This window comes from Abrus precatorius, unplaced genomic scaffold (assembly GCF_003935025.1).
Source record: "Abrus precatorius isolate BTA unplaced genomic scaffold, Abrus_2018 Scaffold3, whole genome shotgun sequence".
NCBI classification, from domain to species: Eukaryota; Viridiplantae; Streptophyta; class Magnoliopsida; order Fabales; family Fabaceae; genus Abrus; species Abrus precatorius.
The window spans coordinates 36,588,597-36,604,020 of record NW_020874373.1 but is presented as its reverse complement, the minus strand read 5'-3'; the positions used below and the strand labels follow the sequence as shown (position 1 = coordinate 36,604,020).

The window sequence follows — 15,424 nt, the reverse complement described above, 5'->3', positions numbered from 1 at the left end:
GAGCTTCCATCATGGAACGTACCCTACCAATTAAAAAGTTGAAGCGTTAAACCCCTCGTGAATCAGTTCACTATGCAGTAGCATAATATTATATCAGTAGTATTATAGTATCTATACTATATTTTATTTTTGCAGTTCTTTTTGTAACTTTTATAAGATTATGATATTTATATGTTTTCTACATAATTTATTTGTTTATTTTTCTGTCACGTTATATTATTTATCATATATTTTTTTCTCATCTTCTCGTATCTTCCCTTAGCCATATACACCTGTTATAAATATATCAATATTATGCTTTTATTTTTAATTGCTTTTCTCTTTAAGTGTGTATATATATAGAGTTGGCTTGTGAGGCCATCCTCAGCAGCTTCTCCGCCTGATTGAGATTTATTAAGGGTTGGGTTTAGAAGAGAGTTAAGGTCTCTCTTCCTCTCCTATTTCCTGGGGTTGCCCAAAGTCAAAAGGAGAGCATGGTTATCAGTCACAATACTTTGGCATTTACCTTCGGCATGCTAGGTAGGGTATCAACTCATAAACAGTGATCCCTTATTGGACTCTTTTATTATCTTAACAAGCTGCCACCAGCTTTATGGTTTATCTTCCTTTCATTCTTATTGTTTTGAATATGCTTTTATCTTTTCTAAATATTTCAGTTTTTACATTTTATCTTTTATTTTTAAAAAATATAATTTATTTTTTAATTTTTATATTTTTATTGATTTATTTATTATCAATTTTCTTATCTATTTTTTTAAAATATTACTTTTTTAAAATTATTTTTATTATTAAAAAAAGACATTAAAAGATAAAATAAGTAAAAAATCAAAACGAATATGAAAAAGTGAAAAATTTGCAATAAACGAATTGCATTTTTTTTTTTTAAAATAAACAACTTATATGTTTAAAGGGATTAAAAACAAGATTGAATATTTACATTTCCACCACTTTTGAAAATATTATATTACGCAATATACATTAGACACCACCATCAATTGTTGCCAAATACCAATTGCGACGTCTCTTTGTTTTATGCCAGTTTGTATTTACTTAGCTGAATGTCTTTTTATTTCTTCCTTACCTAATTAATATTTATTTATGGGGTTTGTTTATTACTCGTGTCTTTAGAATGACTGAGTGGACGGATCTTTTCTACTTGTAGTTATGTTGGGAAAATGTTTGGTCTTATATCTCTTAGGCCGCTTTATATATAGTAAGTGTTAAATATTTTTGACTAAGAGAAAAGAGAAATTAAGCATCATTTTTAATGACTGTAAAAGGGAGTATGAAACAAATTTAGGCAAACAAATTATGATTTCTTATTTTAATTTTTTGGTGCAAGACTATCAGTATTTAAGTATTACGTTGAGCATATATCTAATGCTATTATATTTTGATTTCATTTAAATCGAGTCAAGTAAAATAGCTCTAAAATTTACACACTATTATATTTTTAGGAGTTTTAATTGGAAATCTTTTATTAATTTAAAATAGTCTCTGCTGAATGATGATTTATGCATTTAGCGGCTTGTTATTAAATGCGTCCACATTAATATTCCTGTTCATTTTTTTATTGTATACTCAATAATCTTGATTTTAAAATATCTTTACACTTTTCATTATGCCATGCAATAGTTAATACAATATTATTACCTCTTGTTTGCATTAAAGAAGGGATTAATTTCTTTCTGTTTTTTATGCACATACAGGTAATGTCATTTCGTTCTTGGTATTCTTGGCTCCAATGTAAGTATATATATCTATCAACGAACTCATCATTTCTACTTACATTTGATTAATGGTATTATGAAAAGAAAAAAGGGTATTAAGCCATATTAGTTAGTTACCGTCAATTTTAACGAAAACTGAAGGTATTTTATCTTTGATTATTGAAGGCCAACTTTTTACCGGATATACAAGAAGAAATCAACGGAGGGTTTTCAGTCACTGCCTTACTTGGTGGCATTGTTCAGTTCCATGCTTTGGTTATACTATGCTTTACTCAAAAGAGATGCTTTTCTCCTCATTACCATTAACTCATTCGGATGTGTTGTAGAGATGATCTACATTGTCTTGTACATCACCTATGCAACCAGGGATGCTAGGGTATGCCTATATGTACAACCTTATAGTTAGCCTAGAATCCACGCATACATAAACTTTACCAATTTAATAACGCATATCTACATTTGTAAGTTAATTAAAATGTCAATACTAAGATTTATTCATTTCTTTACTGCAGAACTTAACTATTAAGCTATGTTTGGCAATGAACGTGGGCTCCTTTGCTTTGATCCTCTTCGTCACACACTTTGCTGTGCATGGTCCCCTTCGTGTGCAAGTCCTTGGATGGATTTGTGTTTCTATTTCAGTCAGTGTCTTTGCAGCACCATTGAGCATTGTGGTACGCAACAAAACACTATCTGATACGATTATAAATTATTCAATTACGTTGTTTCACTTCTTATATATACACCTACTTGATCTTATTTTATATTGCACTTCGCAGGCACAAGTTGTACGTACGAAGAGTGTAGAGTTTATGCCCTTCAATTTGTCATTTACCCTCACATTGAGTGCCATAATGTGGTTTGGTTACGGTCTCTTTCTCAAGGACATATGCATTGCTGTAAGTAGTGTTGCAGAAATACACAACTGAATTATAGTTTAATATATTCAGACGTTGACGTTTTTCTTTTTCTTGGGTTGTGAAGCTTCCAAATGTGCTTGGTTTTGTACTGGGGTTACTTCAAATGCTGCTCTACATAATTTACAGAAAAGGAAATAAGAAGACTAATGCAATGGAAAAGAGTCCGCCAGAGCCACTAAAAAATATTGTTGTATCGACCCCGTTGGGAAGTGGAGAAGTGTTTCCTGTGCAGGAAGATGAACAAACAAAAAAGAGTGAAGAAGATATAGACAAGAAATAGAAAGGCATGGAGCCCGACGACTGCATAGTCTAAATTTGATGTTGTGTGCTATTGTTTCGTGAACTTTACGATGGTCATGCATGACTATCTAGCATCTACTTTTATTCCATTAAGTTGTAGTTCCCTGCACGTGTCAGCGATTCCAAAATTATGCGTGTGGGCGCGTTATTGTTTGGAAATTTCTCCAGTGCCTTTATAAATTGGGAGATTAGGAAACTCCAATTAGCATCCAATAGAATTGTGATGTGTTTCTTAAAGATGCTCTGTCATAATGTTAAATATTTACTTCTTAATTTTTTATATTTTTAATTTAGTTGCTACAAATTATATATTATTTTGTTCTTACAAAATATTTTTTAACCCAATTTAACTTTTTTTAATAAATAAAATAGCTCCATCGATCAAAACTTGCAAAAATGGCTTCAACATAATTTCTGATAGTTCGAGTTCATTCAAAAATAAAAATAAAAGATAAAAACACATAAAGGGAAAGTGATTAAGTGTTTTTTTTTTCCCTAAAAAATTATAAGGGTAAAAAACATGTTCATGGGAATCAGTGGTGGTTAAAGGCATGGCAAATGTTTGCAATGGTGAGGAGTCTTGATTTCAGATGGGACTCAACTTGTTGGAGAACAACGTCAACATTGCGAGCAATGATGGTGCAATTGTATGGCTTAGCAGTATTGGAGATTTGATGTGCATGCGGTGCATGAGTTGAGTTTGTACTGACCTAAGTCGCAATTGAGAGATTGTGGTTTGACTAGCAGTGTGGTAGTTGGTTTCAGGCAGACAGGGAGGTGTGATCGCTTCTGCATGCCTTGATTGAAAACAATGACACTGTCCTGCGGAGGCATGATTTAGGGGCCGATGGTGACAATTCATAGTGTGGTGGTTGGATCTAGACGATGGTGACATTTTTGAGCATTGCAAGGCTTACAATGGCTTTTGATTTTGGTCGCAGAAATAATTTGTAATAGGGGCTAGACTGTGGTTGTCGATTTGGGTTGGTTCGCAGAGGATAGAGGAAGATGATGTTGCTCGTACATAAGGATTATATTACAAAACTTAATAAGAACAATACTAAAATGCAAGGGGTCTATTTGATTAAGAAATTTTAAAATTAACTTTGCATAAGCAACAAAGTTACCCAAATTCATTGTGTCACGTAGCAAGGATGCTATAATATCCTACTTTTTAAGGATTGGAGAGCAATACCCTTGTTGTTTTGGTAAATTATGTAATTGTTGGGTGAGAATAGTATTGTTTCCCTTCTTAATCATAAGTTATATATCTTCTTACTAATTATTTTTTTTATAAAATTAATAAATAATTCTTTTTTATATTTTTCTCTTAATAATTTATGTTTATTTTATAGACAATAAATAATTGAAATATTAATTGATATAATAGTTGAAAGATAAAATAGGAAGTAATATCTTAGAAAGAAAAATATATTATTTTTTCACTTTTAAAGTTTTGCTCAAGAATTAAGAAAATAATTTCTTAAGAAATTAGGTCTAACTTTCGCAAAAACTAATTTGTAAGAAGAAGAATTGCTTTAATTTTTACAATTTATACTTTGGTTACGAAGTAGTAGACGTACGGTTTCAACATGCATCCTCATGGCCAAAATTGAACAGTTGGAGTCGGGAGGTTATAAGACTGATTTTGTTTATATGGCATCGGGAAAAAAAAAAAAAAAAGAAGCTATGGGACTACGTTCATGGCATCAGAAAATTTAATAGGCTAGATTATTTTCACTACTAAAAAAGCACTATTTATAGACAAATATTATAGATAAATTTTTATCTGTTTGTATTATAGATAGATTTGTGATTTTTTTTTAATTTTTGAAAAATCTATCTGTAAATCTGTCTGTAATATAGACGTATAAAAATTCGTGTGTAGTTTGTTCGCTATTTTGCGCGAAATTATACAGACAAAAATTACAGACAGATTTTTCCGTCTGTAATTTAAAAATTGGAGGGAAATTGGGAGTGAGAGTTATAGACAGATTTTTTAGTCTGTAAATGTTATCCTTTTTAAGCTACTTTTCATGTGGCTATTTACAAACAGATTTTTCTGTTTGTAAATGGACTAAGCTAAGTTTAAGATCCAATTCATGAATAAAATAGGCTTTTTTCTACTTCTTTTTCTCCTTCATTATATCTTAAAATCGCTCCGCAGAATCTGCCCTTCGAGCGATGGTATAAGGCAAATTTGAATTCCAGAAAGCACATACATGAAAGAACGGAACATGGGGTAAACTCATGTAATAGATAACTCCTAAGATCGAAAACTAGAACTATCTGGGAAACGATTTCATCTTTAAGTGTAGCTATTGTTAAATCATTGACTTTCTCCTCGTTCCAAGTCTTTTTTAACTAGAATTGAATAGTAGCAGAACAAATCCCTCTAAATGCGATCGCATCTTTAGTTTTGGGGTTAAAGATATCACTATATATTCTCATAAATATATAAAAAGAGTCAGTTCTGTTCCCCTCGATTCCCGAAGGTTATAAGACTTTTAGCTTCTTTCCTTTGCCTTTGGTTCAGTCAGTGATTAGCTTTCTTTTCCTTGTTTTATATTGATTTGCTTACTTCCTTGCCTTCTATTCTAGATGGAAGTTTACTAATCCAATAGCTATTTCCCCCTAGGCCCCGTGTCTTTGTCTTTCGTCATCCTGCCTCCTTTCCTTTGAACCCTACCTTTTAGTTTAGAGCAAGGGCTCTCATGTGTTTGGATAGCTTCCGTTTCGGTCTCCTCTAGTCGTAAGTGGATTCTGTCCAAGCTACTGACATCCATGAATGTCCGCCTTTCTTTTACTGGTGTCATAGGCTTTTTTTTTGAGGTACTAGTAGTCAAGCCCTTTCAACATAGCCCCTATTCCCATGTGGAATGGTTACTGCAAAAGCAGGAGTTGGCTTAAGCGCGGAAGGTAGATTCTTTCTATATTATGAAATTCTTATTCTATCGTATATCGTAATGCTAGACCATAGGTTCCGAAGGAGTTAAGCTACTTGTATACCCCTCTGCTCTGATCTAGTTAGTAGTTGAAGAGATCAATAGAAGCCAATCTCTATAAACATAGAAGAATGCCTCTAAGCTTAAGCTAAGGAAGAGTGTGTTTGGGAAGTCAACTATTAGAATTCCTTTGACAAATTTACAGACGAAAAAATCTGTCTGTAAATAGACTTTTAAAACGCACCATTTCATTAAATCATTTACAAATAGATTTTTTTGTCTGTAATATCTGAAACCCATAAAACCTCGCCTCCCCCTTCCCCTTCCTCATTTTTCATAAATCTCTCTTTCTCTCTCGCCTCTCTTTGTCTCTCTCTCTATGAGCTTATTTTTTTGGCCTTTGTGAGTAATTGGAACATCCGTTTGTCAAATAATTTGCATCATTGTGTTCCTGATACAATACTTTAACTTTTAATCGGTTTAATTTTTTTATTTTTGATGTATTTTAGAAACTTAAAATTTCTAAGATAGAGTTGTAGGATTAGAGATTGTATGACTGGGGGAAGGGTGTAGAGGTCCTTCTCTGAACCTGATTATTGTGTGTTGTGGGATTGTTTGTATTTGTGGAATTTGTAGAATATGCATGTTGTGGAGTTACAAGGGGATGTGCTCTAGAATGGTTTAGGATTGTGATGTATTTGTGTTTTATGTATCGATTAATATATTGTTATATAATATATTAGTTATGTGTGGTGAAATTTTGATTTTTGTAAAAAAGTGGTAAACAAATGTAAGGAAATTGACATGTATTAGGGAAGATTCTGTAAAATTTATATTAAAAATTTGTGTAATGTATAATAGAAGGTTGATACCACATTGTGTATTTGTATTAGGTTAATATAGTTCTTGATCCAAATGTTTCTGAGAAATCATCAGTGGATGTATGATAGGTTGCACCCAAGTCGGGAGGGAATAAAACCTAAATTCTTTGAGGGTGTAGAGAAATTCATACGTGTCTGTTATAATTCGCAGCAATTCATCACCAACTAAAAAGTTAGGTGTCCATGTTCTAAGTGCAAGTGTAGAAAGTTTTTGGATATTGATTTAATTATATATGATTTGTATAAGTTTGGGATTTAAACATGATTATTGGATATGGATTGAGCATGGAAAAGTAGTTAATGTGGAAAATCAAGTAGGCAATTCAAATATTACAATCAGGTGAGGATATAGGTAATATAAGTTGGGAAGAAAGCAATAGTCGTTATCAAGAAATGGTTTATGATGCTGTTGGTCCTCAATTTAAAATTTTTCGTAATTTTGAAGCTGAACAAGAGCCTAATGTAGAGACTGCAAAATTTTATAATGTTTTAGAAGCAGCAAACAAGCCTTTATGGGATGTGTGTGTATATTCAGACTTATCTTTAGCTGTAAGAATGTTAAGCATAAAGTAAGAAGACAATCAAAATCAGAGTTCATTTGATCAATGGACTACATTAATTAGTGAGCTTAGTCCCCAACCTGACTCTATCCCAAAAGACTTTTATTAAGCAAAAAAATTAGTTTCCAAACTTGGATTAAAAAAAGTAAAAATTGATTGTTATTTTAAAGGTTGCATGCTGTATTACAAAGATGATGCTGTTTTGACCAATTGCAAATTCTGTGGAGAGCCTAAGTTTAAACCAAGAAGAGGTGGTAGAAGTGGTAAATATAAAGATGTACCGCAAACTAGAATGCATTATTTGCCTTTGATTTCTAGGCTAAAAAGGTTGTATGCAGATGTATGCTTATTTTGAGCTCATGAGAGCAAACAGCTCCACACCTCTTCCTCCTTTTCCACCAGCTCTAGCATCACCGGTTTTCAACTCTATGCATCATTCCTTTTTCAACTCCTCGTCTATTAATGATGATACTCTTTCAGATGATGATCATACAAATTATTCATGATAAAGACCTGTATTTTATTTTTAACATTATTTATTTGGATGTTTTGTCTTCTTTTATAATGACATTTAAATTTTATATTTTATAAATTATTTTTTATTGTTTAGATGCCCAATTTATAGTCTTTATTATGTTTATAAATTGTGATAATCAAGAACAGGTATAAATAACTATCTATATAAACAAAAAATATCAATAATAATAAAATATATCACAGACGGATTATAAACATTTTTCTTTTCTTCAAATGTTTTATATTAGTTCAGTTTATGGGTAAATGGACAATTTCTAGTTGTACCATTGTCTGAAGGGTTACCAATTTAATTACGTGTTTTTTTTTTTTAGAACTTTGGAGCACTAATTGTACTCTTTTAGTAAATTATTTTTTGCTTAAAAAGAGGCCGGGTGCGTTTATATATGAAAAATAAAATAAAAAATCCAAACCAATATAAATATATTTTGGTTGATTTGATTCCAGTCATTGGGTTAATTAGATGCGTTCATATTTTTAAAATATTTTATTACTTCTATTTTAAAATTGTAAGAATTCTCATTTTATAAATAATGCTCTGAATTATTTTATATATATTTGTAATACAAAATTAAATTTTATATATTAAGGGAATAAGAGGGAATATCCTAACCCGAATACATCGTGTCCATTTGCAACATTAAGCCAAACATATAATAGGATTATTAGTATTCCAATCGTAAAAGAGAAAAGAATACCCCACTATAATTGGCTTTAATGCAAAGTCAAGACCAAAATTTAATGTAAGCTATAGCCTTTTCCTCGTCAAAGATAGTATTATAAAACAAGAAGTTATTTTTAGCCATCCAAATTGATTATAAGCATGCAAATTATATAACCAATGAAGCCTCTTTAAAAGCATTGTCACGAGCCAAACCATGGAATTGTCAAAAATGTAATTTGCAAATATGCAGTGAGAGTTAAAGAAAATCCAAACTAAATGAAAAAATCATCCGCAGATTATTAAAAAGTATAAAACTTGAGAACAGCCCTCTCAAGTAATGACTGGGAAGTTGCTAGGTGGTATATGTACACCCAATTGGTAGTAAAGAAAACCAGTGTGCTGCTTGACTGGCTCGACATGTGGGAACCATTTTGCTTTTGGTTGCGATTAAATTTGTACAAGATATAGTATAGTGCAGTCTAGCTCACGATATAGCACCTACGAATCTACTAATTACGAATGAGATAGGCACTGGTGAAAGCATGAAATCAATGGTAGTGGTCGGCTATGGGAAAGTAAACATACATTGCTATATGTAAATAAACATTCATGTTGTTGTTTACTGTCGGATGCAGGATTCGCTGAGCTTTTCTAACTTTTAATGGTCACCTTTTTCTTAGCTAGTCCCCAAATACAGGTATTAATTAGTAACCACAGATTTTATTCTTTGAAGAATCATGCTTCATTTACAGCGAAAAAAGTATTATGATTCATGCTTGTTTAACTCTAAACCCCTGATTTTATTCTGGTATCTAGATTTATGTTGGACGCAACTAGTTTAACTAACCTGTGCCTACCACTAAATGAAAGGCTGCGTGTTACTGCTAACATCGCAAAATTCAATATGTTCGTCATTAATTTATAATATTGTTCCTTAATCCTGAGTTCCTTTTAAGTTGTGAAAGTAAAGCATGATTAGTGAACCTGAGTTATTCAGCTTTTCTGCGTCAAAATGGTGGTCATGATGCTGATTAAGAAACTTTAAACAAGCAAGTCTCTCTCCATTGATGGTGGAAAAGGCGACCTTAAAATTTTGTGAGGAAAATAAATTAAAAATATGAACCGTCTATATTTCTCCAACCAATACTCTCTGTCTTCTCTTGTTTCCTTCCCACCCTTTAGAAAAACAAAACAATGGACCCATCTCCCCATCTTTAACATTATCTCCCATGCCGCTCCTCTCAAGCCCCTCAACTTCATATCTCTGTCTATTACCTCAAATGTTATACTAACTCAACTTTTTTTTTTATCATCAATTATTACTCAAAATTATTATTATTTTATATCATCAAGTATTTAAAAGAAATCATAAATATAACTCTTAAATTAATAACGGTAGGCAACTTTAGCATTATGTTAAAAATGCACTTGTTTCTCAAAATAACTTTATATATCTTAAAACTTTATATTTAAGAGCTCGTGGAAAGTCATGCCTTTAATGATCATCTAGTTTAGTATTTTGAGTGGCTGAGATATAAAAAAGAATGATGGCAAATTTGTGTCTTGCTAACAAGAATTCTAAAATTACGAAACATTTAATATAAATTATTAAATACTTTTAATAATTTAAAACAATAATATTCTATTATTTTGATTCTTAATATAATCAACACTTTTATTTTTTTTATTTCTTTAACTAGTGGATAAGAACATTAATAAATTTTTTTTTCATATTTTGACTATATTTAAATACACAGTTTAATTAAGTATTTATTTAATATTTTTAAATAATTTTAGTTGTAAAACTTATAAAAATAAGATGGAAATAACTAATTTAGGCAAGCTATATAAAATAAATGAATCATAAATTAGTTTTATAAATTATTGGTATAATCTTTAGACTTTTATTAATAAGCAATAATCCATAAAGAAATAAAAAAGGGAAATAAAAATTGTATTTTTCCAAATCTCTTTTGTTGTTTATATAATAGTTTTAAATTAGGAAAGAGATAAAAAAAAAAAAAATACAGGGCCACATATTTTAGTTTCTCTCCATTCAAGCTAAGAAAGGGAGACAACATAAAATAGTATAAAAACATAAATTATTTATAATAAATAGTTCTATATTATTAATTTATATTAAATTTAATTATCTATTTAAGAAAGATAATATTTTCTTTCTTTTTCAATTTATATATATTTTTATCATAAACAGCCTAAAATTTTACCCTATTTCTCATTACTTCATTAACATTTTTTTCTTAAATCAAACAAAGTATTAAGGTTAAAGAAACTAAATATGAAGTATGTGAATTTCGCATTTTCACGTTGAGGAAGAACAGATGAATTACATAATTTGCATATATAAAGTTAGGCAAAAGTATATATGTTTCTCTAAATTTAATTTAAATTTTGGTTTAGGTTTTAAAAATTTTCTTATTTCTTATATATTTTTAGGTGTTTTTCCCTACATCTCTTAATTTAAAAGAAATTTTCTAAATAATAATGCTTTAAGTTAATTTTTTTTCTTATTTCACATTTTTTCTATCCCTTACTTATTAAATTACCATATAAACTCTCAAACCACCATAAATACTACCTTAATTACTCTCATAAACCATTTCTACTCAGCCATTTGTTTATGTTTTCTATTTTAAGCACGTAACAATTATTATAAAGTTATCATTGTTAACTAAATTTCATTTCTAACTTTGGAAGAGGGTACAAAGTTATAAAATAAGAATTAGCTTAGATAATAAAATTAAAAATTAAAAGACTAGATTAAAACTTAAATTTAAATCAAGGGAAAAACGCAAAACTTAACTAATACTTCGAAGACAAAAAATTATAATTTTGTTGTAAAGTTGTACTAAATCGTTAAACTTCTAGCTCGAACTCAAATGCAAGAATTGTGAAAGCAATTATGATCTATAGATAGTTTAACAGTGTGGTCATTTATTTGAAAATTTTCATTTTTTTGGTCAATATTTTTCTACACGTCACGTTATATTGCTCAATATATTTTTTCTTCTTTTACTTCGGGCATTTAAACTGCAATGGATGATCATTAAACATTTTCATTGTAGAGGACTTGAAAAGGGACGGAACCATAAGTCTTCGGGGCAAAAAAAATACAGTTATTATTTTTTACAGTAATACTGAATGATACGAGAAATCATGCCATAAAAAATGAAAATATCATCTGTCATTATATAATTTGTCAAATAATAAATAAAAATAAAAATAAAGATATATAGATCTTTGACAGAAAACACAAATGCATAATATTATATAATTTGTGTATAGATAAATATGGCATCAATTAGCATTGTTTTAATAGATGATTTGATGCCCCTGAACAATGAGTTAAGTCTAAATTAGGAGTGTTTGGGATGCTGATGGCACCTCATTAGCCAATACCAATTGTAACCTCTACCAAGTGTGTCTCCGCATTCACTATATGATTAGTCAATAGTATGTGTTAAAGAGTATGTTGGTTCCTTGTCTCAATTCGTACTGATGCACTTTCATAATTTTATTTAGACAAAAACTATCGCACTTCCATAATTTTAACAAAATTGTACTAATGCAGAACTTGGGCCAATTACATGAAGGGGGCGGTCCTGCCATGATTCTTCAACTAAAGAAAAGTTGTTTGTTTGCTTAACATTTTAACACACACACTCACTCACAAGTTTATATATATGTTAAATTTGAATTTATTAGCCCTGACCTCTTAAAGGTAAAATTCTAGTCGGTACCTACTTTACAGTACCCATACCCCTAGTTTTGCGCTATCTCACCAACGTTAAGAGAATCTTGCAACTTGTGACCTTCCCCTTATAAAAAAAACCTTGCTAGTTCATATGATTGCATCATATGGTGTAGAATATCATGCAACAAAATTTTCTTCTCTGTTTATTTTTTTAGCTATAATTGTTTTATGTACAAAATTTATGTACAAATATATTTTCTTATTGCGGAATAACGCTGATCCCAACCTCCCGTACGTTTGCTATCTATATTTTAATATGCAGATACTTTTGCTATATTTTAAATTGCTCACTCGTCGAGGGTGAGTATATATAGAGAGGGCAAGTAAAGAAATCCTCAGCAGCGTCAATTCCTGCATGAGATTTAGGGGTTGAGTTCGGAAGAAAGTTATAGTTTCTCCCATTGCCCCTAATTCTTGTGTTGTTGTAGTTGCCCAAAGTAAAAGAGAGAGAGCATGGCAATCAGCCACAACACATTGGCATTTACCTTTGGCATGCTAGGTACGTAGGATAACAATACAATACAATGATATAATCACCATCGTTCTTTCAGCTGCTACAAGTCTTTTCTTATCTCTTTCTACTTTTCTTTTTCTTGTCGAATACAACTTCTTGAAACAAATATGCATGTTTTACTTCAAAGTCAATTCCTAGGTCAGCACCCCTTTCGGTTATCTATATATCTGTCTACATATATTCACTTTCGTAATGCACAATCTACACGATGATAATGCTCGTCACACACAGTTATATCCTACCAGAGCCAATTGATGTGTCCTTGTTCGATTTCTGCCGGTCTTTTCTTTGGTCAAGTTTTCTACCGTTGTATATATGTTCTTCTTCCATTGTTTTAGCGCATGTGTTTAGAATTCAATGTTTAATTGAACAGCTATTTCGCTTTATCTCTTCCCATTCCTAAGAAATATTGGTTCTGCTTGTCTATTATATTTATTTTAAAGTATTTAGTTTACAGACCCCCTCTATTTATAGTTTCCTATGCATGTAATTTATATATACTATCTCATTCATATATATATATATATATGTCTGTTTCAAAAAATTGTTAAGAGACCAAGAATTTCTTAGACAAAAAATTCATAAAAAAAAAGCAAGAGTCTATATATATATATATATATATATATATATATATATATATATATATATACTTTAAGAGTATATATAATTTTTTTTTACAAAAGTTACCCCCAAAATTGTACAATATTTATATTTTCAAGACAAAACTTAGCTACAAACTTGTAATACCTTTTTTTTAGCCAAAATTTAAATTATTGCAGATTATTAAGATAAAAATTTATTTATTATAAAAAAATATACGTGAAAATCTTCACTTAAATTTTGTCCATATTTTCTTTTCTCATATGCTGCGTATGGCCGGGGATACATGTAACGTGCAACAAGCTTTAATTTAAAATCAAATAAAGGATGTTGATCAGCAAATGCTCACTCTTTTTCTTTTTAGTCGTGTAGTGTAATTGCATTATAAATCTAACGCATCTCTAAGCTTTTCATGTATATATGTCACGTATTTACTCTTAATATAATATTTCTTAAGTCCTTGCATGCTGTCTATTAAGCAAAGGAATTAATGATTTTAATTTTCTATTTTGACGCACAGGTAACGTCATTTCATTCTTAGTATTCTTGGCTCCAATGTAAGTATCTGTATGATTAATTATATATATGAATCAACCCGTGTCAGTTTCACTTAATTAATGAATATATTTACAACGATGAATATTGCAGATCAACATTTTACCGAATATACAAGAAGAAATCGACCGAGGGCTTTCAGTCACTGCCTTACCTGGTGGCATTGTTCAGTTCCGTGCTTTGGTTGTACTATGCTTTACTCAAAAAAGACGCCTTTCTCCTCCTCACTATTAACTCATTTGGATGTGTCATAGAGATCATCTACATTATCTTGTTCATCATCTATGCTTCCAGGGATGCAAGGGTATATCTTTATGCAACCTTAGCCTAATTAACCACCAATAACCTCGTGAAATTTATAACATATATAAACTTTGCTAATTTAATAATTGGGCATATATATCCATATATTTCGTTCCAATTTTTATGACACTTAAGTTGTTCACTTATCAACTGCATGCAGAACATAACTTTTAAGCTATTTATGGCAATGAATGTGAGCTCCTTTGCTCTGATCGTCTTAGTCACGCAATTCGCTGTGCACGGTCCCCTTCGCGTCCAAGTCCTTGGATGGATATGTGTTTCCATTGCGGTTAGTGTCTTCGCAGCACCACTAAGCATTGTGGTACGTAGTCCCTATTCAATGCGCTTAATTATTATTAAGTTGATGCGTATTTCTTTGAACTAATTATTATTTTCAATTTCGCGCGTTATGCACTTTGCAGGCACAAGTTGTTCGGACAAAGAGTGTTGAGTTTATGCCTTTCAATTTGTCATTTACACTCACATTGAGTGCCGTAATGTGGTTTGGTTATGGTCTCTTTCTCAAGGACATTTGCATTGCTGTAAGTATATATTGTTGCACAAATATGCAACTCAATTAATTTAATAATTTAATATTGACAAACTTACTCAATGAACCAGACATTGACAAAATTTTCGTTTCTATGTAGCTCCCAAATGTACTTGGTTTTGCACTGGGGTTGCTTCAGATGCTGCTCTATGGCATTTACAGGAAAGGCGATATGAAGGTAACGAAGGAAACGAAGCTACCGCTGGAACCACTGAGAAACGTTGTTGTAGAGAACCCCTTGGGAACTGGTGAGGTTTTTCCTGTGGAGGAAAACCAACAAGGAAAGAAGATCAAAGAAAAGAGAGAGGAGAAGGAGAAGGAGAAAAGTGAGGAACCTAACGATTGCGCAGTCTAATTAAATGCATGCATGTATGTTACTGTTTCGTGGCACTACGATGGCCATTGACCCACGACTATCTTCTTTTAATTTCTTCCATTAAGTTGTAGCTACCTGCATGTGCCAGTGATTGTATCTTTTAATTTTAACCAATTGAATTTCGCATTATAAATCTCCCCCTCTACAAATAATGCTTCTTTTTCTTCACAAAAACTTGAAAAATATTAGCACCGACATTTAGATTAACTTTAAGCAT

General features: G+C 31.0%; 3 protein-coding genes across 4 annotated transcripts in view; 2 read left to right on the top strand and 1 right to left on the bottom strand.

Moving 5' to 3' along the window:
* The window catches only part of LOC113860741 (NAC domain-containing protein 83), a 30,218-nt gene extending 21,919 nt beyond the window's left edge, over positions 1 to 8,299 (bottom strand). The window contains exon 1 of one of the 2 annotated variants that reach the window (XM_027493241.1): positions 8,284 to 8,299. The gene's annotated coding sequence lies outside the window, so the exon portion shown is untranslated. The remainder of the gene's footprint in view (positions 1 to 8,283) is intronic. The other variant, XM_027493242.1, reaches the window with a different exon arrangement.
* On the top strand, positions 474 to 2,930 carry LOC113860744 (bidirectional sugar transporter N3-like). The gene is made up of 6 exons (XM_027493247.1): positions 474 to 519; positions 1,710 to 1,746; positions 1,896 to 2,106; positions 2,243 to 2,404; positions 2,510 to 2,629; positions 2,715 to 2,930. The coding sequence occupies exons 1-6, from the start codon at positions 474 to 476 to the stop codon at positions 2,928 to 2,930; spliced, it is 792 nt and encodes a 263-aa protein (XP_027349048.1).
* Positions 8,300 to 12,762: 4,463 nt separating the features above from the next.
* Positions 12,763 to 15,186, top strand: LOC113860743 (bidirectional sugar transporter N3-like). The gene is made up of 6 exons (XM_027493246.1): positions 12,763 to 12,808; positions 13,944 to 13,980; positions 14,072 to 14,282; positions 14,442 to 14,603; positions 14,704 to 14,823; positions 14,932 to 15,186. Exons 1-6 carry the CDS (start codon positions 12,763 to 12,765, stop codon positions 15,184 to 15,186), a joined length of 831 nt encoding a protein of 276 aa, XP_027349047.1.
* Positions 15,187 to 15,424: the final 238 nt, after the last annotated feature.